General features: G+C 35.5%; 3 protein-coding genes across 3 annotated transcripts; 1 reads left to right on the top strand and 2 right to left on the bottom strand.

Moving 5' to 3' along the window:
- The first annotated feature begins 502 nt into the window (after positions 1 to 502).
- On the top strand, positions 503 to 6,853 carry LOC108996383. The gene is made up of 2 exons (XM_018972253.2): positions 503 to 1,617; positions 6,440 to 6,853. The coding sequence occupies exon 1, from the start codon at positions 692 to 694 to the stop codon at positions 1,610 to 1,612; it is 921 nt and encodes a 306-aa protein (XP_018827798.1). The 5' UTR covers positions 503 to 691; the 3' UTR covers positions 1,613 to 1,617; positions 6,440 to 6,853.
- A 1,267-nt stretch (positions 6,854 to 8,120) lies between these two features.
- LOC108996339 lies at positions 8,121 to 15,140 on the bottom strand. The gene is made up of 4 exons (XM_018972185.2): positions 14,750 to 15,140; positions 12,002 to 12,909; positions 10,764 to 10,838; positions 8,121 to 8,483 (listed from the first exon to the last, which is right to left on the bottom strand). The coding sequence occupies exons 2-4, from the start codon at positions 12,893 to 12,895 to the stop codon at positions 8,367 to 8,369; spliced, it is 1,086 nt and encodes a 361-aa protein (XP_018827730.1). The 5' UTR covers positions 12,896 to 12,909; positions 14,750 to 15,140; the 3' UTR covers positions 8,121 to 8,366.
- A 1,993-nt stretch (positions 15,141 to 17,133) lies between these two features.
- On the bottom strand, positions 17,134 to 20,090 carry LOC108996307 (15-cis-zeta-carotene isomerase, chloroplastic). The gene is made up of 4 exons (XM_018972132.2): positions 19,482 to 20,090; positions 18,485 to 18,631; positions 18,167 to 18,376; positions 17,134 to 17,659 (listed from the first exon to the last, which is right to left on the bottom strand). The coding sequence occupies exons 1-4, from the start codon at positions 19,965 to 19,967 to the stop codon at positions 17,324 to 17,326; spliced, it is 1,179 nt and encodes a 392-aa protein (XP_018827677.1). The 5' UTR covers positions 19,968 to 20,090; the 3' UTR covers positions 17,134 to 17,323.
- Between the last annotated feature and the right edge of the window lie 4,859 nt (positions 20,091 to 24,949).

The raw sequence follows: 24,949 nt of genomic DNA, 5'->3' as shown, positions 1-24,949 counted from the left end.
AGAATTTTTACACGGGATCAAGGTCTTGTTCACAAATTGTCAAATTCTTATCCCCAGTTGAGAGTTTCAAATGAAATAGAGATAGACACTAAAGTTAGTCGTATAATATTTATTGTTCATTTAATAATTATATGGACAGTAATAAAAAATATCGTAAGATCTATTTTATGTATATATCTCATTTTTATTTAAAGTCATTAAATTTAAACAAAAAATTGAAGACATTTTTAGCCTCTTCACTTAGATAAAAATAGATATTCATTCATTATCATTCCACGCACTATATTTTTTTAATTTATTTTTAAAATTAATTGAACTCTTTTATTTATTATTCATATACTACACATTTATTAAGAAAAAAAATTAAAAAAAAATAAAATATAATTTATAGAGATGATGAATAATTTTTTTTTATAAATTAATATGTGTACCTTCTTCCTATCTTAAAGTTTGGACAGGCGTTAATGAGACCTTATTCCTTGAATATGACTTGGTAGATTGGTAGAGAAAGTTTAGGAAAGCAAGATGGACATATAGTCAAAAATGAAGAAAAACCATCATCCCTTGTCTCTTTGTTCAAGAAGCAAAGGGGATACGGCTGGCTGTTCAAGATTGTTCAAGATATTCAGTCTGTCACTAATAGAGATAAGGAAATGCCTTCCCATATGAGAGAGAGAAAGGAAAAGCGAAGATGCTCCCACTAAAGCTGGTACGCGCTCTGGTCTTGGGAGAAACCATTAACAACCCTTTGCAGCAATCCTGTGACCACGATGACAATGACCATCTTGCTCGAGATGCCAATGATGTCCTTTCCCGTCACAAGGAGAGAAGGAGAAGGAGAATCAAAACCAGCGCTGACAAAATCACCATAATAAAATCCCCACTACTCCTATTCCTCCCAACAAAAGAGCTCATCACAGACACATACAGACTCGCCACCATAGCCAGAGACATGGGCATGGACTTGTACCCCACTCCATCTCTATCTCACATCATTTTTTCATACCCATCATCATCGTCATCCTCCTCATCCCCATCAACCTCCTCCTCATCATCACCATACCCCATATCGTGGTCATCCTCATCGCTCTCATCCTCCTACTTACCAAATGATGCCGTTCCCCTCCCATTTCCTTCACTTACTACGGCCTCTCTCACCCACCTCCGTTCCTTTGTGACACTTTCCAAAGGCCTCTTCAAACTGGCCTTTATCAAAGCCACCCATTCCCCTAGCAAAGCAACCGCCGACACCACGAGTAACTGGGATTGTTGCTCACTCTCTCTCTTCTCCCGGCTTACGGGCAACCGAATAGACACCATGGATGGCTTTTCTCGGTCTCTGGCAGGGATGGGTTGGACCCTTTTCAAGACCAACCAAAACCCATCTTCGGATTCCGGGGATGGGCGAGTTTCTGGTGGGAATTTGGTGTATTTGTTCAGGAAGGTCGGGTCCAGCCGGGTTCGGTTAGGGCGGGTAAATGGAGATGGTGGGAGTGGTGGAGAGTGCAGAATTAGGGAGTTGAGGTTGCCCCCATTGGATTTTGGGAATGCCCCTTTGAGGATTTTGCAGTACATTCTTCTAATGACCGATGATATCTTCTATCTAGCTTGATACTGGTAATTATATTATTTGAATATTGGTTTGTTGGTTTTCTTTCTGTTACTTTATTTGCCCTTCTTGTATTGTTATGTGAAAATTTGATTTGAAGTCTCATGGTTTCAGATGGCTGTTTTTTATCAAGTTTTTGTCTTTGTTCTGTTTTCTCCTTTCCGTGTTTGTTGATGTTGGTAGGTATAAATTGGAGTTGAAGCTTGTGATTTTGTTGTTTTAGGTGGGCTCTTTTGGGCAAATGTGTCAAATGGCAGTCTTTGGTCGGTCATTGTTCTACTTTAATATAATAGTTTTGCGGAGTGATGAACTCCAATACCCCAAAAGGAAAAGGAAAAGGATTCTATGAAAAAAAAGAAGAAGAAACTGCATTTAGAATGCAGACTGCAGAGCAATGCCTAAAATCTCTTACTGTAACTTTGCTCAAAGGAGGTATGACGAAAAAGAGAAAATAATGAAGTGTGTTTCCCCTTTAGTCTGGAATTTTGGTGCCAAGTTAGGATTAGGATTTTTTTTGCAGATCGAGAGTGATCAAGACAGATAGAAGGGAAGTTGGAAATATTTTATTCGGAATTTTTAATCCCACTGTGGATTCAACTGATCATAGTAATCTCAATAGTTTATGACATTAAAAGTCCATTGTGTAATGCATTGCTATTATTGATCTGTATTTCTGTTGTCAACACATAAGATTTACTTGAGCCCTTGATCCCCTGGATGATTTTTACAAATAGGTGTACCATCTGGTGTAGACTTTGATAAGTAAGTTGAAGCCACTTGTATGGCTTTGGCTGAACATTAAGAATCCTAAACTAACCGATATATTTACAAAGCCGCTTTGGAGCGGTCCGGCTGTTTTTACTAGAGAAGCAGCCCTCCTATTATGAGTTGCCACATCAGATATCTCACCAAATAGAGAATAGATGCACCCACAGCAAATCACAAACCTAGGTAACCAGATCCCCTCCCTTCCGCCTCGATTCGATTCCAAACTCACCATTGCACACCGACGTGGATTTTTTTGTTTTTCAATCATTGTGCATCATCGTTGTTTTTCTTCTCTTCCCATTTGAATTTCGCCTACATCCCGCGAAACCCACCCTCCTCCCAGCTTTTTTCTTTAGGCGAACAGTTAAAAAAGGTTTACCGCAAGTTGTTACCAAAGTTCTTCATTTCCTGGCGAGTCGTCTGTTGTTTCCTTTTGGGTTCCCAAAGAAACTGTGTCTGCTCTCTGAGGTTTCGCCGTGAAACTGCTCAGAAAGGGAGGAATGTTCTTAGGCGTCCGCCTCAAGAAAAATTATGCAAAGCTCAATCCGTAAAAATTCCCCAGCTTCCAAAAAAAAAAGAAAAAGAAGAAGACTGTATTTTGGAGAGGAAGTTAACATCCTTTTTATCCTAGTTTTTCGGGGGGCTTCAGAAAAAGCAAAGGTTTCGTTTTCAGAACTTCTTTTTTCCTTTTGAAGCTCCTTGAAGAGTCTCTGGCTGCATATCTTTGATTTTAATGCTTCAGAAGGAGAGGTAGGGGGAGGGGCTTGATTTTGCTTCGGCGAGGAGAGGCACTGCAATTGTTGAAATTCACCAACTGGGTCTCTGTTCTCTTTCTGGGTATCGCTTTCTTGTACTTCTACGGAAACCCATCTGCTCCTTCTCCTCCTCAGAGTATGGCTGAAGATTCTTCCGAATCCATATACGATTTTACGGCCAAGGTACTGGGTTTTGTTAATCTATTTTTGGTATCTCAGAAACTGAGGAAAAGAGAAGGATAAATTCAAGTTATCGAAACTGAGGAAAAGAGAAGGATAAATTCAAGTTATCTGATTTGAATGTTTTTGAGTAACAAAAACTGGAAATAATTTGTACTTTACTGTAAGTGAACAAAGAGTTTTTGTGCAAGAGGGGCTGTGGATGGCGAGGAATCAGGTGAAGTGCGGTCACACCATCACTAAGTTGTGAAGCCTACATGGCAACCAATTATTTGAGGGCTGTTATTTGTAGGTTATCAGCCCAACCGCTCCTAAGGTTTTCTCATATATTTAATTGCTGTTGCCCATTGTATCTTTTAATTCCTGATCTGTGTTTAAATAATGAAGGTTTGTGGCATGATGTTCTAGCCTCCATCATTGGAAGCTTGAGGTGTAAATAACAATCTATCATAAATTTCAATGAGTAATATCAATATAGAGAATGGAAGTAATGTTGCAAGGATATGCCATATGACTGGTTATTCTTTGAGATCTGATTCTTGATTCCACAGATTGGAAGGATGGAGAGATTTTTTTTTTTTTTTTATAAGTTGGAAGAATAGAGAGATGTCAATCAACTAAACCAGACATTTCCCAAATATCTCTAACATACAGTGGAAAATTAAACAAGCTCAGTAACGCTGTTAAATTTCTTTGAATTTAGTTTAAAGATTAAGTGAGAAAGTATGATTCAGTGCTTGTTGATCTAGAAAGGGAGCTAGAAGGCATGTGACAATATAAATTGAAATCATTGTCTCGAAAAAATATGTACCAGAAAGGCTGTATAGGTGTCATGCATGCTCATGATTTTTAGCCTGCTTTTAAAATTTAGACATTGTCATCAAAGAACCTTAATTTTAGTGATAGGCTTTTGGAAATCTGTTCTGAATTGTACAGATCAAGTTTCTCCATTTCCGTAGTTATACAGACACACAAAGTGGCCTCAATTGCCAGAGACATGGGTATGTACATATCACCCTCATATGTAATCATCATATTGCCATATATGTATGCTCCATGGCTTCCCCTCATCATCACTCTCGTTGAACTTTTTAAAATAATGGAAGAAGAAAGTAAAGAGAAACTAGAAGGATATAGAAATGAAAGAAAACAAGGGATGAATGCGGTTTGGCCTAAAAGCTTACATTCACGGCTTGTAAAGTCCAAGGGGCTACTTCTTTACCGTTGACTTGATTTTCTGTCATGTATTACAAGAGAGGTTTATATTAGATGTAGTACTAGAGAAATACAAGTTTGATACAGGTTCTATAGTTGCAGTAGTGGTATGGTAGGTGAAGTATAAATGGTAGCTGGAGTACATTAACATACTCCTTCAAACTCAAGGTTTAAATCGGAGGCTTATCAAACCATGTGAAGGCATATGGGAACTGTATGTAGGCATATGTTGTTTGTGTAATGGTAGGTCCAAACATGGATAGCATGAGTGTCAAATGTGTAGGTTTTTGATTTTTTTCCAACCTTGGACTAGGTGAGATGGAAGAGCTTGGCAAGGTTGAGTGGGCTAAGGTTCAGACAGCACCACTTATAAAAAAAGGGATAGATTTGATATGGACCTTGTTGACTGGATACAAGTATTGAATGATCTGAACCAAGGTTTGGCAAGACCATGTAGGAAACAGGTTGGAGTCAGATTGCGATCTGTGTGTGTGGGTTTGAGGCATGTCAGGACTCAGGCCTGTTGGTTGATTGGAGTATCAATGCATGTGCCCATGTAAAGCACGTACTTGTGTGTAAGGAGTGCATCTATGTGAAGCGTGTGGAGTATGCAAGCATAACGAGGCTTATCTCACATAGTGTGTGAAGCATGTTTGGTGGCAGCGTGCACGTGTTGCAGACCTGGTGGGGTAGAATTCATCGATTCAAGAAATCAGCAACCTCTAAACGAGTTAATGGTGCTGGTGGCTGGAGAAACAGCAGGAGGCTGTGCAGCCTGTGTGGTCATGAGCAAATGGCTTTAAGAGATGCATGGTCGAAGATCAACATCTTGTGGGCATAGTATAGATGGACATTGGTAGAGGTTATTAGTCAAGCGCATGACCCACAAGGACGCTGGATTTTGGTTAAAAAGTTTCCGACGCTTTGGGAAAAAATTTATAGGTTTTAAGAACTCAGCTCTGATAATATATTAAAACTTCCCAAGTTAGTTAACAAGCAGATTAAGCAAATACTCAGAGAAACTTGTTTCTTTGTTTCTGTAGCTATTATTTGAGTATAATCTGGCATCTTTCTACAATCTTCTTTGTGGTTACCAACAGTGACTGATAATCAATTGTTGGAGTTCAAAAGCATTTGCTTTTCCATTTTCGTAAAAATGGATAATAAAGAATTACATAAGGAAGAAAACATGGAAAGGCAACATGAGGAATTAATGTTATTATTGGACCTATATTGATGATCTGAAAAGTCTGAGGAGCTACATCTTAATTTTTCATTAGGTTTTCTCTTGTATATTACAAGAGGGATTTTGTAAGAAATATATGGTACTACAGAAAAAGTGTACTGGTGATACAATTATAGTATGGGTGTGTTAGATGAAGTACATCTCGTAGGCACAGTATACTAATAAGTTCATTCTGTGACATTCTTCCCGCACATATCTTCTCCTTCGTGGCGTCCATGCTCATATTTGCTGCTTTGCCAACTCAGAAGTTTTCTTAATACTTTCTTTTTGCTGCTTTGCCAACACGCAAGTTTTTGATGTGCCAATGTGTAGAAGTTTTCTTCAAGATAGAGTTTTTATTTTCACTACAGATTTAGATGTCCATAATGCCAAGTTTGCTTCTGTAGGATTACCTTATGAAGGATGCGTGAGTGTGTGTTAGCAGTACAGCTGTCTGAGTGTTATTTTAGTGCATGAGCAGGTTTTGCATCTTTGGCATTTCTCATTCTGGTTTTTGTCTTTCTTTCTTTCTTTCTTTCTTTGCCTTGTCTTTGTCATTGAGAAATTTAGAATTGGTTCAAGAATTCGCTGTTTAGTTGGTTTCTTTATTGTCAAATATCAGGCCCATCTTCGTTCTCTAAATATGAAAGTAGTAAGGATTGATTTTGTCTGGCATCTGCATTGCAGGGTTTGGTTCTCAGAGAATTTGATATGTAGAGGAGTGAAGAAGGCAGAGTGGAGAAGAAAATTTGGGTCTATCCGAAATTTGGAGTCATTTTGTTCCTCCTACGAGCGTGAACTTGAGTAACTAACAAATATCAAATTTGATCTCTTTTCCCTTGTTTTTTGTATAGTTTCCCCATTTTGTTGATGATAATGACTGGGTTTTTATCTAATGGCTTCTCATGCCGCTGGGCTTCACCAGCTTTAGACTAACTTTTGTATTACATCCACACTTGTACCATGTATCTACTTTTTCTTCTTACCGTTTCTTCCTCTTTTTCCTCTTGTTGTTGACGAGTTCGTTATATACAATATACAACTACCAATTATAGACAGCTATAATATCGTTAGATATTACTCTGAAAATGTTTGATTTGATTAAGGGTAGTGAAGCTCTTCTCATGCCTTTTTCTTCTCTGTTTTTTTATTTTTTTTTCATTCTTTGTTTGGCCCTTTCTTTCTCTGGGAGAGATTCAAAGTTTCAATAATACCAGAGAGAGGAGCAGTTCATTCTTTATAATTGGTAATCCCAATTCCCAACTAGTGATTCCCACAGGTTGACCTCAATTTAACAGTTCATGTAGGCATTTTAGAGTTAACTCGATGACTGTTATGGGACTTTGACTAGTCAGCATTGAGCATTGGTGGTTCAAAAAATAAAAAACACACTGCAATCAGTAGACCACCTCCCCCAGTAGACTCTGTAGCTGCTTTCCACCCTGAGCAGAACATGCAATGTTTTTTTATGTTTTTTTTCCCTCTCGTCCCTCACTTATAGCACTCGTTTAGTTCTTTGAATCACTGCCAGTATTCTTTCCTCTTGAAAGCCTTACCAGATAGTTATTCCACACGGGAAATAGTAGCGGAAAAATATGTTGATCTTCCCGAGTGAGTCGGGTAAAAGCAGTTTTTAAAGTTCTGGACAAACTGAGACGTCTAAGGTCAGATTCTGCTTGTACCGTCATCACCATTGATGACAATGAGCTCCTCCCGAAGTCTAGTTCTGGGGATTACTTCGAATTAGATTTCTTAAAAATGCTCACCCCAAAATCCACCGTTCACGTGAGGACAGTGTATTTCAAGACGAGGAACCATTTTCAGTCCATCGAAAAAGATGCAGCAGCTCTCTTTTTTTAAACCAAACCAAGCTGAACATAGGCTTTTACGGTTTTACAAGTGAACAAGATTAACCTTGTACAACTCATGATCTAGGTAATACGTCAGGTACCAAACATAACTAAGGAGTTCAGACTTCTAAGCCTAACCGATCTCCACTCTCACAACAATTTTTACATTACATAATTGGCAGGTGAAGAAGACAATGTATTAAAGATTTTGCTGTATCAACACATTTGGGGACTGTTTGGTCACAGAACATAAAAAAAAAACATCCATACTCGTGAGTAGGACCATCATACCAAAGGTTGGAGCCATACCATTTCTGGCAGCACATATACAAGGCCCTTCTCATAGCCTATATACGACGCCCTTCTATATTTAAAAACATTTATGATAGAAAAGAAAACAGCAGAAATCCCATGAGAACCAAATGGTACTCGGTTTAACTCCCAACATTACTTCCAACCTCAAAGAGTGTGTTCTGGGTGTGTGACCTACACAACACAGAAACTCTAAAAACTCAATATTTACCATGCAAGGGTAAAGCCAGAGACCGGCTGTTGACAAACATAGAAATGTAGCACCGGAACAACATTGCCCACAAAAGAGCTACTTTACAATAATGGGCTTATACATTTTAACACATTTTAAATAGTCTACCAATAACTCAGTTTTTGTTCGTGCATTGGAGACATCTATGAAATAAAATGCAGTTCTACAATGGCCAAAAAAAAGGGGGTGATTGACATGGATAAACATTATGCTGACATGATCATGCTGAATGAGTGCCATGTGTCCGTGAAGCCCATATACCAAAGACAAGAAACCAAAAGACGAACAAGATTGCCCAGTAGCGTGCAGGTCCATACTTGATTCTGGTAAGCACAAACTGCATAATTCATACGAAAAACTCTCAGACCCAGATTAGTATACAGACAGAAAAAAGTCTACCATTGCATATTCCACTTGGTATTCAATTAGAAAATAGTTTCACTGTTCTAAGATGTTTCAATGAACTCACAGAAAGATTCCATGTACATAAAACTTAAGAGTAGAGAGAAAAGACAAGCTTTCTGTTGAATGCTATATACAAACCCAGATGCAAACCACTCTGAATTTGTCCTAAAATAAGGTTTGATAACTTCAAAAAGGCAGTTCCAACAAGAAACCCTATAATCAATGGTATATGGGGAGAAGAAAAAGAAAATAAATAAATACGAAGCAAGAAAAATCTATGTTACAGTTTCAGGCAACATCTCAAAGGTGAGCAAAAATCTCGGCATATATATTACATTTCTTCTTCTCTTTCCCTCAATAATTTTTTTTTACAAGTTTTCTTTCCTCAATAATAATAAACACCTGCAGATGTAAAAAGCCTCTTCTGTTCAATAATGGATACCATTATATAGAAAGATACCCACAGCTTTTATCCATTAGCAATAGTGAAAAGGTTGCAAGTTCACATGCCTTGTGTAATATTCTATGTACATTATGTTTGTATACGCATGTCTGTGTATGTATGAAGAATCAACAGCATTATGGATAGCCTATTTTAAAGTGGAAGCCGAAAAACAGCATGACCAGAATGAATGAAATTGACTCCCGTACACCAGAATACAAGGCCCTTCTGACAAAACCTCTATTCTACCCCTTCCTTAAATAGTCCCTTGCTTTCATCTTCTGCACAATTTTATCTTAGAAACTCGTACTCTCTTTCCTCCCACTAAATTACTCAGCACTTCCTCATTTGCCTTATTCCCTCAATCTGAGTTGAGACAGTTACAATATAGGAAGCTGATCATTTGAGCAGAGATGAAGGTTGGCAGGAACACAAGTCCAACAAAAAGGGAATGAACTTTGAGGATTTTACCTACCCATAAAAGGGGAAAAAATCCTTGGATTTTGATGATCCCAATCCTTTGGAATTTGATGTTATTGAAATTTCTGCTAAAGGAGCTGTACTACTCATTTGCACATTGTTAATCCAAGTAATGTTATGAGTAGACTTGATATGTGCATGTGAGTGAATGCAATGTACACAAAACAAGACCCCAGCTTCCATTTTTTAATGTGCGAATTCCAAGAGTGAACAATGTACTTTTATAACCCATTATATTATAAACATGTATGAACTTGGGCTTCTGAGAAGAAATGTTAATATGCCAGCAAGGTAAAATAAAACCACTTAACCTAGAACAAAAAAAAAAACAAAAAAAACAAAAAAAAAAACAAAAAGAAAAAAGAAAAAATCTAATTCAGACACATATTAGGCCTGATTTGGTTTCACAAACCTATCAAGCAATCTCATCTCATCTCATCTCAACATCCAAACACCATTCAAACACAAACATTTTTCAATTTCAAATTTTCAACTTTTTCATCTAATCATTACTTAATCATTACAACTTTTCCAAATTTTCAAACAAAAAAAAAAAAAATTTCAAATCCCAAAACAAAAATAATATTAAAAAATTATATTCTAACCCTCTTTGAACTTTATAATTTTTTGTTCAACTTTTTCTCTCTCCTTTCCCAAAACCCCATAAAAATCTTAACTCAAACCATTTCACTACTATTAACAAATTATCTCATACTATTCACAAATTTCCCATGTCATCTCATCTATGTAACCAAACAAGGCCTCTTATATATTATTGAATGGAATCTAAGGATGTCGCTACAAAACCTAGCTTTAAACTATAGTAGACCCTATTCTAACAAAGATTTGAAGAGAATTAGCAAAATTTTGTTGTCAAAGGTGAACCAAGTCTAGAAGACCACAACTAACAGATAAGGAATAACTCTTATCTGTTTAAAAAGAACTCTTATCTAATCTCTTCCTTGCAATAGACCTTCATGTAGTTTTGTAAATGCACATTAAGGGAATATATGGCATTGTTTTTTTATTCAACAGATAGAATAACTGTCTTAGGATCCTGTTTTTTACTTTTATTATCCTTATGTCGCTCACATAAAAAAACAACAAATGGCTAAAACCTTTAAACAGAACCATAGCGATAGAGGATCGAAGTTCTATAATCTAATGTGTTCTAGTACCCATTGCTCATCAAGAAAGTCAAGCATCTGTCAATACATTAAACCAAATGCAAATGATCATAGTAAATGGAGGGAGGACCAGAAGCATGTTCACAAATAGTAATCCACTTACAAAGCGAAAGAAAACCACAATTGTTAGAGCACAAATGCCTCCAAGGAGAATATGAAGGCCACTTCTGGCAGTTTTCTGCACAACAAGTGGAATATATCAAATATAGCGTACAATAAAGACATTGTGACTTACTCATAAAAATAAAAAATAAAAAAATAAAAAAAAAGACATGGTGATTTAAATGATAAACACAAGAAGCAATCTCAAAACCAATATGGAAGCATTTTCTTTGGAGTTAAAAGCAGCGCCTTCTGATCAAAATTGTTAGCAGTCTATATGGTCAGATTCCTAGTTTATTGACTATTTTACACGTTCTCTTGCCATGGGTCACACAAAAAAAAAAGCAAAAATGCACCAATGCTGCAGAGGGAAATTAAGGAGAAGAGAAAAAAAAGTTTAAGCATCTTCTTCTCCTTACACCTAATGTTCTCTCTCTCTAGATCTCTTCTAGGCTGGAGAGTAAATTCTAGTGTGCCTGAGAGGAAAACCAAATGTGGTCTTAATGTATATTTGTGTCTTGAAGATAATCGCCAAACATACCATTTGATACTTCAAAGAAATCCTGCCAACTGAGGAGAAAAGAGAGGAACATCGAATTCTTTTTTTGATAAGAGAGGACATTACTTATAAAAAAAAAAAAAAGTAAAAGAGGACATCGAATTCACAGTAAACTATCAGACAGAAAATGATAGTTGGCACAAGATTTGTCAAGTCAGTAGCATGTGGCAACCCCAGGCCAACAGCAGGACTAGGAATTAACATGATAATGCACAAATACACAGTTATAGACAGAGAAACTATTATTTTCTTTATCAAAAAGTGGGGTGTGGTGGAGAGGGATGGGGGAATGATATTCTGTCGATTTCCTATCATTTTCATCATCTGTCATGATCTTCTTCTTTTTTTTATTGGTAATCAAGAAATTTTATTCATAATAATAGGCAAAGCCCAAGTACACAAGGAGTATACATGAGAATTACCTAACTATAGTTTACAACTGAAAGTAGAAAGTCACGGACATTAAGTCCGTTACAAACAATGTCATGATCTTCTTGAATGGCACAAGTTGCCTATACTTGTGCATGTACTTTAGTGCAAACCAAAATAGTTAAATACCTTTACACATAAGATGAGCTAATAACTGCCAATGCAAAGTTCCCCCTGTCTGCACTGTCTTAATACACTAAAAGAATGCTTAATCTACCATACCTTCCCAATGCTTAGGAAGAAGAACGTACCTTCCCAACACGAGGTGCAATGAGCCATGCAAGAGTAACAGTAAGAAGTCCTGTAGCAAGCAGAATCCCAGTACCTTCCACGGCCCACTTGGTTGCAGGATTTTCGTCGGGGACAACATCTTCTGAGACAGTATTCAAAGGTTGTTCAGAAACAACCTGTGAAACTGCAGCAGAATTATTATAGTTACTATTATTATGTGGAATAAACCACAATGAAATCTCACTAAGCCGTTGCCTTCGGATGGCAGCAACAGCATCGGGATCTACACCTTGATTTGTACGCAAGGGTGCAGGACTGGGTTCTCCACTAGCAGTCCTTTCTCTCAATGCTTCAAATTCCTTTAAAGAACCCACAACCTTTTTGAAGTCTGCAGTTCTAATATTTTTTGCAACACATCCACAGATTTCACAAACAGTGGATCCATGGTTAACAAACCATTTTAAAGCACAAGCATAGTGTACTAAAGCAAGGTCATTTTTGCAAGAACAACCAAGCTCTACCAATGTGTCTTGGTGGTGACACGAGCCCATCTCCAAATCTGTATTACAAATGAAAACCTCCCCATCAGGGCCAATAAACTCCACAAGCCCACGTTCTCTTCCTCCATTCTTTTTTAGAGAAAATTTATTTTCAATATCTTTGATTACTTCCTTTCTATCAGGCTGAACCTCCCCATAGCTTTTACTTGCATCTTGTAATGGAGGAGAGATGCCCAAAAATCCTAAAACAGCATCCCCCATTTTGTCAGATTCAGTACATTGGCACACACGACAACTTGGCAGGCCTGCCTCCTTGTCAAAACTATGACATGGGTGAGACCCCAATTCTTCACTCTCGATAGAAGAGCAATCCTCATTGCTGACTCCATCCTTCAAATGTGTTTCCTTTCCCATTGAATTAAAAGAATCTATGGATTCAAACAAGCAAGTTGCACTTCAGATTATTGTAACATTTGGCTTCAATAAATTTCACTTAACCAAAGTTCAGGAGGCCAATGTCCCCATTGTGTGCTTATATGGTGAAGACAACAAGTGGCTAGCAGTGCACCATAAACTAACAAGCACATAAAACTTTTGTTCCAACTGTGAAAGAAAACCAAGACTTTTAGCATAACTTAAGGCTGTGGTGCAAATAAAAAAAGAAAGAGAATACATGCAGAATATATCCAATGTTCTATCTCCAAATTCCTATTTCAGAAATATGATGTAATGAAAATTCATTATTTTGTAAGTAAAAATTTGACAAGAAAATTCATTTTACAGTGACTTGAGGCACATCACTCTCTAAAGCACCTTTATTAAACACTTTGGTAAATGCACTGACGTGTTAAAACAATACATCATTAGGAATTAAGTGCGAAAGCATCCAAAAGATGTACTAAACCTCCCCCCGCCCCCGCCCCCGCCCCCAAACAAAAAACAAATATGATTATATTTCAAGAATAATACTTATATCAGTGAAAATTTCTTTATTTACTGTCTTATTCTGCTAAAATGATTTTTTTTAATAACTACTTATTCCACTAAATTGAATTAGACTACAGAACTCTCACTCTTCATCAATTTAATTGTTACAATCTTTTATTTTGGTACAACAATCATACACATCAAGATCATCCTTGTTAGGAGCCTAGTTATGAGTTTCCCGACTTAGACAATGCAAGAAATTGGTCACGTAAAAAAATTTCACCTTACCAGAATAAGTATGTTAAGCAATGGACTTCACATCATCTTTTTTTTTTGATAAGTAATAGCTTTATTAATAACAATGTAATAGGCATAGCCCGAGTACACAGGGAGTATACACAAGAAACACCTAATACATGGACTTCACATCATCTTATTTTACCTACATAACCTCTTTAAACTAGGATGAGTTATACCGTATCGCTGTAACACTCAAAATGCATTAACGGCAGTTTCACCAATAATAAAAGCATGTCAAGTAATGAGTCACAGAATGTTCGCCCATGAATCATTTCATCTCTAACAATGAACACCAATGGCCTTCACAGTCTGAAATAATGATTTCCTTTTTTAATTTTAAGATTTTGTTCTTATAAAAAAATTAAAAAAGATTTTGTTCTTGGTCGTCAATTTCTGCAAAATACAATATTAAAATCTTATTCCATTGAAGGAAGGACCTAAATACAAACCGAAGATGGCATGTATGTAAGAAAACCTCTCGTAAGCCATTGTTAATGTCTTGAATCGATTAATGTAGAGACTCAAAATGTTCTGATGAACACCAAGCATAGCTTGTTAAAACTCTAATTCATCTGGGAATGTCAGAAGTATCATTTCACTCCGTAGAAAAAACTCAGAACGAAAAGAAATATGAAAATCTTCTGAATTGAAATTTCATCTTTGAATTGAAGTATTGCGTCGGTAGATTCTCAAACCTGATTCAAACTCTTGAAAAGATCCCCATCCCAATCTAGCACACTGACCCAGTGAACCCCCCCCTCCCCCCTCCCCCCTCTCTCAGAAACAATACTTGCATCTTTAAATGCATACCAGTTAATCCATCGGATCAAATTCGTCGAGAATCAGGCAATATTGTTAGAGAATTGAAATAAGCAGGCGCGCAATATATTTCTTTAAAAAAAAAAAATCAATAAAGCGATGGATCACGGTCGTGAACAAAACCCAGAACCAGAAATCATGAAATGAACTCAAACCCATTATCAACAGGTTGAAATTTGTCGGTAGAGAACGGAAACAAACGAAAGTGAAAGAAAAACTAACCTCTCTCTTAACACGCGCACTTAGCTTGGGAGGAGGAGAGATGGGCATCAGATACCCCGAGATCGAGCACTAAAATCAATCATAACTGAAGCAACTTCCAGCCCAAGATTCTCTCACTAAATATGGGAATATCTCTCTGTCTCTATACTGTTGAGCAGTGGATGTCCCTACTCACCAAAGAACACAAGAAGTGTCGCATATTTACCTAAAGCACACTCACTACGTTTACAGATGTTTTGACCTTTTTCCATCCTACTCGCCAAAAGTCCATACCTTTTTCATCAGAGTTCTCAACGTAGGTACTGTACAACATTACAATGAATTCAGTCCACAGGCTCACCAACATGGTAGTTCCTGCGTTCTTGCTCCCCACACAATTCTTCTGACATTAGTTGGGTGCATTTAATTTCATATATAAATTAGTGTATATTCATCGACTAAGGTAGAGACGAGTTAGGGGTCGAATTGTATAAAAAAAAAAAAAATTGGGGTCACAACCAATAAAGTAATAAAAATATATATATATTTAAAAAATAATATATATAAGAAAAAGATTTTTGGAGTTATTATATATATAATATATATTTAAAAGATATATTTTAGGATATATTATATATATTTATTCTTATATATATATATGAATAATATTTTTGGAGGTGTGGAATAAGAAAATTGTTAGATAAAAGACTTGGCGTATATGCCTTCTAAGAAAAAATGAGACCTAATAAAAAAAAAGTATACAAATAATTTTTCACAGAGTTATAGTTTTTACCCTTTGTATATGTATTTATGTATGAATATGTATAAAAGGTAAAAAAAATTATTTCAAAATTCATTAGCTTGAATTTATAGATAGATTAGCCTTAAATATTAAAATAGTCATTGCGATTTGGCCAATTGCACATGTTAACTCCTTAACTGTAATTTTGGCATTTTTACTCCCTATATTTTTTTACTTTGATCAAACCAATCATTCCATTACGGTGTCGTTAGAAATTTTTCAAAATGGTGTGTTTACCTCCGAGAAAGGTGCAGTCCGGAAAGAAAGAAAGATTCATTTCCAAATATGCTGAAGTGGGTAGGGCCTCTATCGATGAGGTGTGGGGCCCCTGATACGGCTGTATGGTGCCCGTGCGTACATCCATGACGGTGAACAATATTTAAATGTTGAGAAAATAAAAAGATATGGACACACAAATTTACGTGATTCAGTATTGGGCCTATGTTCACGGAGGTTTGGAGAGAGGAGATTCCATTATAATATGCTTGTTTACAGTCTCTCATTTCTCCATGTACAATAAGAGCTAGAGATCTATTTGTTGGAGAAGTTGTTCCCCTTGGAGTTCTCTGTTTAGAAGTTGAAGAAGAAGTCGAAGAAGACCCCCCAAGCATTCAAAAGAAAAAGTCCACAAAACCGTAAGCACTCTATCCCTTTTATCTAACCATCTTTGTGCGTGCGTCTCAGTAGTGGTAAGGAATGTTTGCTTTGCGTGTTTGACTGTCTCTTCATTTCCTACTTTCTTCTGACACCTCTCTGCCTTATGACAACCTCACCCCCTTGTTCCTTTTTGTCCCCTTTCTCTCTCTCTTATTTTGTCTTCTAGTAGTGGGCCTTTGATGGGCTGGACCTTGAGAACCATTTTTGGATGATGTATTTTATTCCCTCACACTATGTATGAATTTTCGACACATGTAGCTATAACTATAATATTTTTATAAAATACAAATTTTTTTATGAGTAATTTGCATTCCATGTCATCTCTTAAGTAGAATTATTTATGAGTATTTTTTCCATAAATATAATTATGGATTGTACAAATATCGCGTACTTCTTTTAAAAAATAGTAAAATTTATTATCAAAAATTAAAATTTTTATATAGATCTCATATTTACCTTTTTGTTTTTGAAAATTTATGCACTTTATAACTGCAAATATCATTTAAAGTTATTATTAATATAAGAATTTTAAGTACACGAGATACTTTTATACAGTGAAAATACAAGGCATTCCATACTCATTTTTCCATCATCCATCACCCGTAACTTCTTAATTCCTATATTTTTCCTTCCCCTAAGTCCTACACACTTTTCGGTATCCATTCTCTTCTTGATATAATTTATTTTCCCCTTCTCTTATCTAAAGTTGTGTTATCTTATTCACTTCAAACTGGTAATCCTTTTGGCAGATGACGACTCCAACGCCCCTGGCAACGGTTGATTGTCGGCTTCACCTAGTGTAGACCAATTGTTTGATGAAATGCCTAATACAAAAACTACTCCTTGTTGTGGTCTTCAAGTAAATGTCTTTGTTATTTTATTATTTCTTAAAATGATTTTAAGACAGCTCATAGTTATAGCTTGTGTCAAATCCTCAAGCAAGTCCTCTTTGTTAAAGAGAACCAAGTCTATAATCCCCATAAATATCTGAACGAAAAATCCATTATTCCTGAATGGTAGAACTTGTAGAGTGTGCACGGGACAAAAGCAAGTGTTTTGGTATATCGATTATATACAAATCCAAAAACCAAAATCGCGTGTCATCCGATACAACAGCAGATGAATGAATCTGTATCCTACCAATGAAGACCGAAACTAGCTGCCTGCATTAGTGGGTGTGCAAAATATGCACCTAATGTCAATGCTGTGATTGTCAAATATGGAACTCGAATAAATTCTTTGTAGTATTCTTTTGGCAACTTTTGACGGCCTTCAAGAATCGCTGCAAATGGAATTACACTTGTTCGCCTTTTCACAGATTCGAAATCCTCGCCGTACCGTATAGCTAACCTCCTATCTCCATTCCAAACACCAAAGAGATGGTGTCCAATCAATCCAACAGAGGCTGCTACAGCCACCGAGTTTCCTATCCAAAGGGTGTGAGCCAGGCACCAGACTACCTGCCCAACCATCTGAAAATAAACACAACCTTAAACTGGTTAGTAAAATGTTCGTGTGGCCGGCTATGCATTTCTATTCATGTGTACGTGTGCGGTGTTAACTTACATTCAGGCCTATTGACCCACATTGAACACCAAAAAAGAAAAGGAACGTATGAAGGGACATGGTGTCTGGTATTGTTATGTTGGCAGTCCATTAGAGATGTATAAACAATTTCAGTTTTCTCAGCACCCTAAATGAAGGAAAATGGCGTCTTCTATAATGAAACAGATTTAATTACTTCTGTCCAAACACCATCACACATCTTTTCTGTGCAAAACATCTTATAGTGATTTTGTGAACATATGGAAAGCAGTGGTTGAATGACTTATTGATTGAAGGAGTAGGATCAGAGGTTGAAGTTGATTGTAGGCGGTCAAGACCACCAAAGACAAAACCAGCATTTATCCCAATGCCCTTCGTCTTCCAATTCTTAGTAAACACATCTTTAATTGAAAGCAAGATGGTGGGTCTTATACCTGTGGGTGCCTCGTGATTCTCATGATCCCAGTCTCCCAAAGATGCATTTTAGGCTTCTCAACTGCCGCTACCTCCAACAAATTAAAGGTTGAAGGATAGAGGAAAAAGAAAGAGATAAAAGAAGAGAGCCACACGAATTGGTGAAGCCCAGGAACACTCTGGAGCTGCCATAATTGTTGTCCATCATATCTGTGGTTGATAAAATACACCTGCATCAAAGCCGAAAATTATATAAGGCAAGAATGAAACAAAAGAAAAGGCAACACATCAAGCTAACTTGGAGGAAGAAGCTCCCGTGCTTCAAATAGAGAACTCACAATAGTACTAACAGCCAACGGTAGAGATGTCCCTGCAAACAGAACACGGAAAGCACGTTCTCCTATGAGTTTTTCACCCACATCTCGGAGACTAGCCAAGCCACTGTGGACAACCGCAAAAATGAGAACGAGGGTCAACATCACAACCTGCAGAAAATAGAAAGTTCCATAGCCCATTAGCATACAATGTTTTTTATCAAGAGCTCTGTAAACTAAAAGAAAATTGAGTGAGAATAACAATTTGTCATGCTATTTTTTTTTTTTTTAATTTATTTAATGTTTGGGTAGCATGTCATACGAATCACATGTTGGACAAACAAAATTTTTGTCCAATGGGAAGAACCAAGCTTCATGAAAATTTTAGCACTCCCTGCAAAACTTATGACCAGTAAAGACTAAAACACTAGCATTCGCTCACTAAGTAGACTGATGGACACCCGTTAAGAATAAATGCTTACACGGTTGAACTTCTTGGACATTGAAGAGAGATGTCTTGACCATAATTAATTGAAGATTCTGACAAGAGAAGAGTGAGAAGGGGGAGCTAAGGGAAGAAAGGAGGAGGTATTGTGGATTTGAGCCTAGCTTTTTGGTTCCATGGCTTGTCTTGACGTAAAATCAGATTCGTCCGACTGCAAAGTATTCTCTTTTTTTTTAAACCAAAAAAAAAAAAGTGACTGCAATTATGCTTATTCACTTAATTAAATAAAAGTAACATCTCTAAGCTACGAGGTTGCCACATGAAATTGTCTTTCTTGAAAGTTGATTAGTACGTAAGAAGAAAGTTGTTACAAGAGAGAGCAATCCGTAGATGGTAGCAAAGCTTATGGGGGATATGTTGGACTATGTCGAGTGACACAAGGATGATCAACGGTTACCCACCCACACCTTTTCTCAGTAAGCAAACAGATGGTAAGCGTGAAAACTGGAAGAATGCATCAATTGCTATCAGCATAGAACTCCCTCCCCGCAGCCACAAAATAGATAAAGAGATCACCTCATGGCTGCCCGAAAGTCCCGAAACAGCGTCGACGAAGGCCTTGCCGAAGCCAGTCGAGTTATCAATCCAAACAAAGTCAAGCACAAACAGAACCACTCCAAGAATAAGAGAGAAATATATCCAAGAAGATATCTTCTGCTGGGCCAAGTCGAACGAGGCGGAGTCCTCGCCCATCAACAACACTGCTGAAGACTCATCATCATCATCATCATCATCATCATCGGAGGATATCTTTGTCTCCGTATCACCCGTGGAAATTCGGGCGGCCAGCTGAAACCTCCGGGTGAATAATGGGAGGGAATTGGAATTAGAATTGGAATTGGAAGCAAATGGTGAACTATGGAAGGATTCCTTGAAAGAGGGTATGCGCAGAGTTTTGAGGGTAAAGGCAGGCCGTCTGAGTAGGTGGGTCGACCGCTTATGACCAAAGGAGCGGTGAGGTAAGGGAGAGAAGGGGTTTGAGACGAGAAGAGTAGTAGCCATTGCTACGGAGTGGTGAAGTGAACGAGGAAAGTAGATAGGAGAAAACACCCAAAGAAAAGAGCATCTGAAGGCTGTTGTGCTCTCGGTTGTGGATTTTGGATTTTCTGTGCTTTTTAATATTGTTTTCGGTGGAGTAACCGAGAGCAGGAGGAAATGCTTAAGATTTAGGAGAGATTTGTAGACAAGTTTAGGGTTGAGATGAGTAGTAAATAATAAAATAAAAATTGAATTATGTATTATATTTGATTTGAGAATTTAAAAAAGTTATTTTGAGTTTAAAAAAATTAAATTATGTATTATATTTTGTATAAAAATTTAAAAAAATTATAATGATGAAATGAGACGAATTGAGGTAGATTTTGAATCCAAATCTCTCCTTATGACTCAGCAGTCGGCACCCCATCAATATCAAATGCATTTGGTCCGAATCTTAGGACTAAAAGCTATCAAAAAAACAAAGTCCGGTAAGATATAGTGCAAGTTCTAATTTAGAGGGGTTATGGTAGGTGTCTTGAACAGAATTTAAATAGTTTTAAAAGTTTTGTTAGGAAAAAAATTAGGTTTTTGGGGTATTAAAGTATTTTTTTAATTTTAAATAAGTTAAAAGTACGTTTGAGAAAAATTATCATTTATGAAGAGTATTTTCTTCAAACATATTTTTCTAGATAATCTGAAATGTAGTTCAATTTTTTTTAAAAAAAAAATAATAGGTAAAAATATCTATACAACTTTTAATCTTTTAAGGATATGGTTATTTCTATCTTAAAAAGTATTTTTTTTTAATTTATTTACAAACAAATGTAATATATTAAAAAGTGCTTTAAACATATGATTATCAAATAATAAATAACTTTTTAATAGTATAACTTATTAATTAAGCCATAAGTTATAAGTCTTAAAACTATAAGTTATATTTTTTACTGCAATTCCAAACATGCACTAAGTCAGATATAGTCATGTCACCTAAATTAAATAATAAGATTTAATTTATAAGATTCAAATTTTAAAATTTATTTTTTAAATCAACTTATACCACATAAGTATTGTGTGGTATAAATACATTACAATAACATTATTCAGATTTACATACTTTAAAATTGTACAAATTATTTTTTTACGGAATGCGATGGATGTTATAATATCTGATAATATTTAATTTATGAATATATGAAGACAAGCACTAGTAGTGCTTTGGTGTTTGTTGTCCAACTTTGTATACAGTGTCAAACGTTGGTGTCTAATTATAAATCATGAATTGGCCAAAAGCATAAAAGAATCTGCCATGCAATCTCAACTTACCATAATGGATTATGACAGGGATGAGCTCCACTCATCAAGCCTATGTCCACTTAACCATAATTTGGTTGCCCATTTCTTTAAATAAATGATTTTAAGCATTTGATGTCCGATCCTTACAATTGGCTTCAATTTATAAGTTTTAGAAACTGCTAACAACATGACATAATATTCTTTGGTGGAAAGTTGCGGACAAAGATTGAAAGAACTAAGCAAACCTGTTGTCATATTAAATGCGCCAGTGATATGTTTCGTTTGGTTACACAGTTTAGATGAGATAAAATAAGATATTTTGTTAAAAATTAAATAAAATATCGTTAAAATATAATTTTTATTATTATTATTTTAAAATTTAAAAAAATTAAATTATTTATTATATTATTATAATAATTATATAAAATGAGATATTTGGAACCAAAACAGGCATTATCTCTTTAATCCATTTGCAAACACTAGTACACACGAATTGACAGTAAAGATCACGTCTTTACCTCAAAGATGCATTTCTGTCAACAATAATAATTGATTTGAGATCTATTACCCCGATTGTTAAATTAAGTTGAGTTGAATTGAGATAAATATTAAAAATTAAATAAAATATTATTATTATTTTAAAATTTAAAAAAATTAAATTATTTATTATATTTTATGTTAAAATTAAAAAAAATTATAATAATTAAATAAGATGAATTGAAATAGATTTAATATCCAAACTGCATCCAAAAATTGCATTCAAGGATCCTCCAAAATTCTTCTATAAAGTGCTTAAAATCAGCTGCCTTTTTTTTTTTTTTGGGTACCTACGTCAATTACTTTGGTTGACGTGAATCAAATTACTTATGCAATGACTAAAAAAATAAAATAAAAGAGTAATTCATAAAAATATAATTCACGTATGTATATATATATTAGCGGTGAAGTTACGTGCGAGGCACGTTTATCCTGTATTAAATTGTTTTAAAATATAAACATATAGTGTAGAAGAAGAGAATTTAATGATAATGTCTATGAAGATAATATAGATTATTCTAATTAGAAACTACTAATTTAAATAGTAATAAGTTTAAATAAATTATAGGTTCAAGCAAGTTTGGAAGACAAACTAATTCAAATTACAGTTTATTTTTTAAACGACTAAATATTACTTAATTGTTTTTTTCGTTACTAAAAGTAAAGTTTGGAGACTATGTATTATGATCATCATGATTAACAATGAAGGTTTACATGACGTACTAATAGATACTAAGTAAGTGCATACAAATTTGATTTTCTTGTTTTGTATATATAATTATGACCAGTATCATTAAAATATATGAATTAAATTAGTTATAAGCTAATTCCATGATAACCACCAAATGATTCCACAAATTGTAGCCTCATAATTAAATAATATCACGCCCACAACTCTATGGTGAAAAAAAAAGGAAGAGAAGAAGAAAAAACTGAGTGGTCGACATTATTGTGTAAAAATGTATAGAAGTGATGCATGTAGAAGACATAGAGAATCTTATCGTATCATAATCTTGTTAAAGCCTATAACATGGTGTTAGTTAATTAATAATGCACATATAAATAAATAAAAAATAAACCTTAATTTTTAATCATTTTTAATTAATAGATAATATTGGCCAGAGATTGAACAAAAAATATTTTGCTTAAGAAACAAGGCAACTTATCGTCACTGATCATCATGATCACGTACGTTGTACCTCATCATAACTATACCTGATCTCGATCATTAATGATGTTATCTTTCAATAAAAATAATGCTAAACATGCTGCATGTTTGACCTAACATTACTCATTATATATATAATAGGTAGTACACATATATACGGCATGTATTGGAATCATGTACGTGTATGTTTCCATGGCGTAGACGGTGGTTAATGTTACAGAAATATCTATATATATAATATAATGGAAGTTGCACACATTATTAAATACACTCACATGTATGCACTACATTCGTTAACATTAATTTTTTTTTTCTTATTTTATGATTGAGACAAGCAACTTCTTATATATTTATATATGGTTGGCCAGGAAGGTGGTAACGCGCGAGTCCTGTGATTTATTGTAAATATTAACTAAACCCGACTCTCTCTTTAAAGAAGTAACTAATAATAGATAGCCTAGCTAGAAGTCATGTATGCGTTAGCCAGAGAAGGGACGATAAAAGCAACAAAATCGGCTTGGAATTAGCTGATGATCAGTTTGCTTTAATGGAATTTACGTACGAATAATGTTCTTTTTATTGTTTGAAATCTTTCTTATTTATAATATTTTCTCAACGGTCTTACATAGCAGGGAAGAAATATAATAAATAATTTAATTTTTTTTAATTCTAAAATAATAATAATATTAAAAATAAATATTTTAACAATATTTTATCATCTCGACTTAACTCAACTCAACTCACTTCAACATCCAAACACAACCTTAATTTTTTTCTTTCAAGTTGTTAAGGTAACTGATTTTGGGATTGCAAAAGTAAAACCTCAATCTGGGGTTATGATTGCAGAAATTGGGACATATAGGTGAATGGGTCCTGAGATGTGAATCTTTTAGGTTAATCTTGGAGCCTTTAGTTAGTTATAGAAAGTTGTTTGAAAATATTCCAATTCATACTGACATATGCCTTTTGAACACCTATATGCGCGTTAAAGTTTTCTTTCTTGTATTATTCATATTAAATATGCAATAGCTTATAATTATTAAATTTTGATATCATGGAGTTATCCTACCAATTCTCGCACATTATCTACTGATGGCTAAATACATTGGGTTTGAAGTCATTATTATTATTATTTTATTTATTTATTTTGTATTCCATTTGATTCTTGACTATTGGAAATGAATCCATTTAAGATGAGCATGCTGGATATTTTATTTGTTTGAAAAAAGTTGACATGCAGATAATTCTTTTATATTTCTTTATCTACTATGATACATTGATACTGATTTTCAATGCAGTCAACTTCTTAGAATTCTTTGATGATATCTATTTATAAATTTGGTAAGGTCAGGGATTGTGATACAAGGCTCTGTAAAAAGAAAGGAAGTGGTGCGGCTAGTGGGGGAAAAATTGGCTTTGAAATCCTGTATGTTATTAGGGACATTCCTGACTTTTCCATCTAAAGCTATTTCTTATCTAAATATTCATGCCTACATTATATTATATAGGAAGATATCCAGTTTTACCAAAAAAAAAAAAAAAAAATTGACTATTATTTATCAATAACAAATAATTAGATATTTGTTCAACATATATTATTTTTTTGTAGTGATTTTATAATGATTTTATTAAAATTTAATTTTTTTCATATTGTCTCTCTTTGTGGCCCGATTCATCCCCAAAGTCCGTTCTTCTTCAGCCCAGCTCGGCGCCGCCGTGCGCTGGCCAGCCTCACCGCCCCCACCGGGGAGTCCCTCTCACGCCGATGACCAACCGAGGCACCATCGATGTCTCCCACGCGCAGCCCTATCTCTCCCCCGCGGAAATCCATCCGAAATGGATTTCTCCCATTTCTCTCAACCGGCGCCGCCGTACTCGGCCACCTACCATCACGACCACCACAGGCGACTCCCCCTCATGCCGGCGACCAACCCAGCCACCACCGATGTCCCCCACACGCAGCCATATCTATCCACCGCGGAAACCTATCCGAAATGAGTTTCTCCCA

Source organism: Juglans regia, chromosome 1 (genome assembly GCF_001411555.2).
Source record: "Juglans regia cultivar Chandler chromosome 1, Walnut 2.0, whole genome shotgun sequence".
Taxonomy (NCBI): domain Eukaryota; kingdom Viridiplantae; phylum Streptophyta; class Magnoliopsida; order Fagales; family Juglandaceae; genus Juglans; species Juglans regia.
The sequence above is the reverse complement of the archived record's forward strand: the minus strand, read 5'-3'. Positions and strand labels throughout refer to the sequence as shown.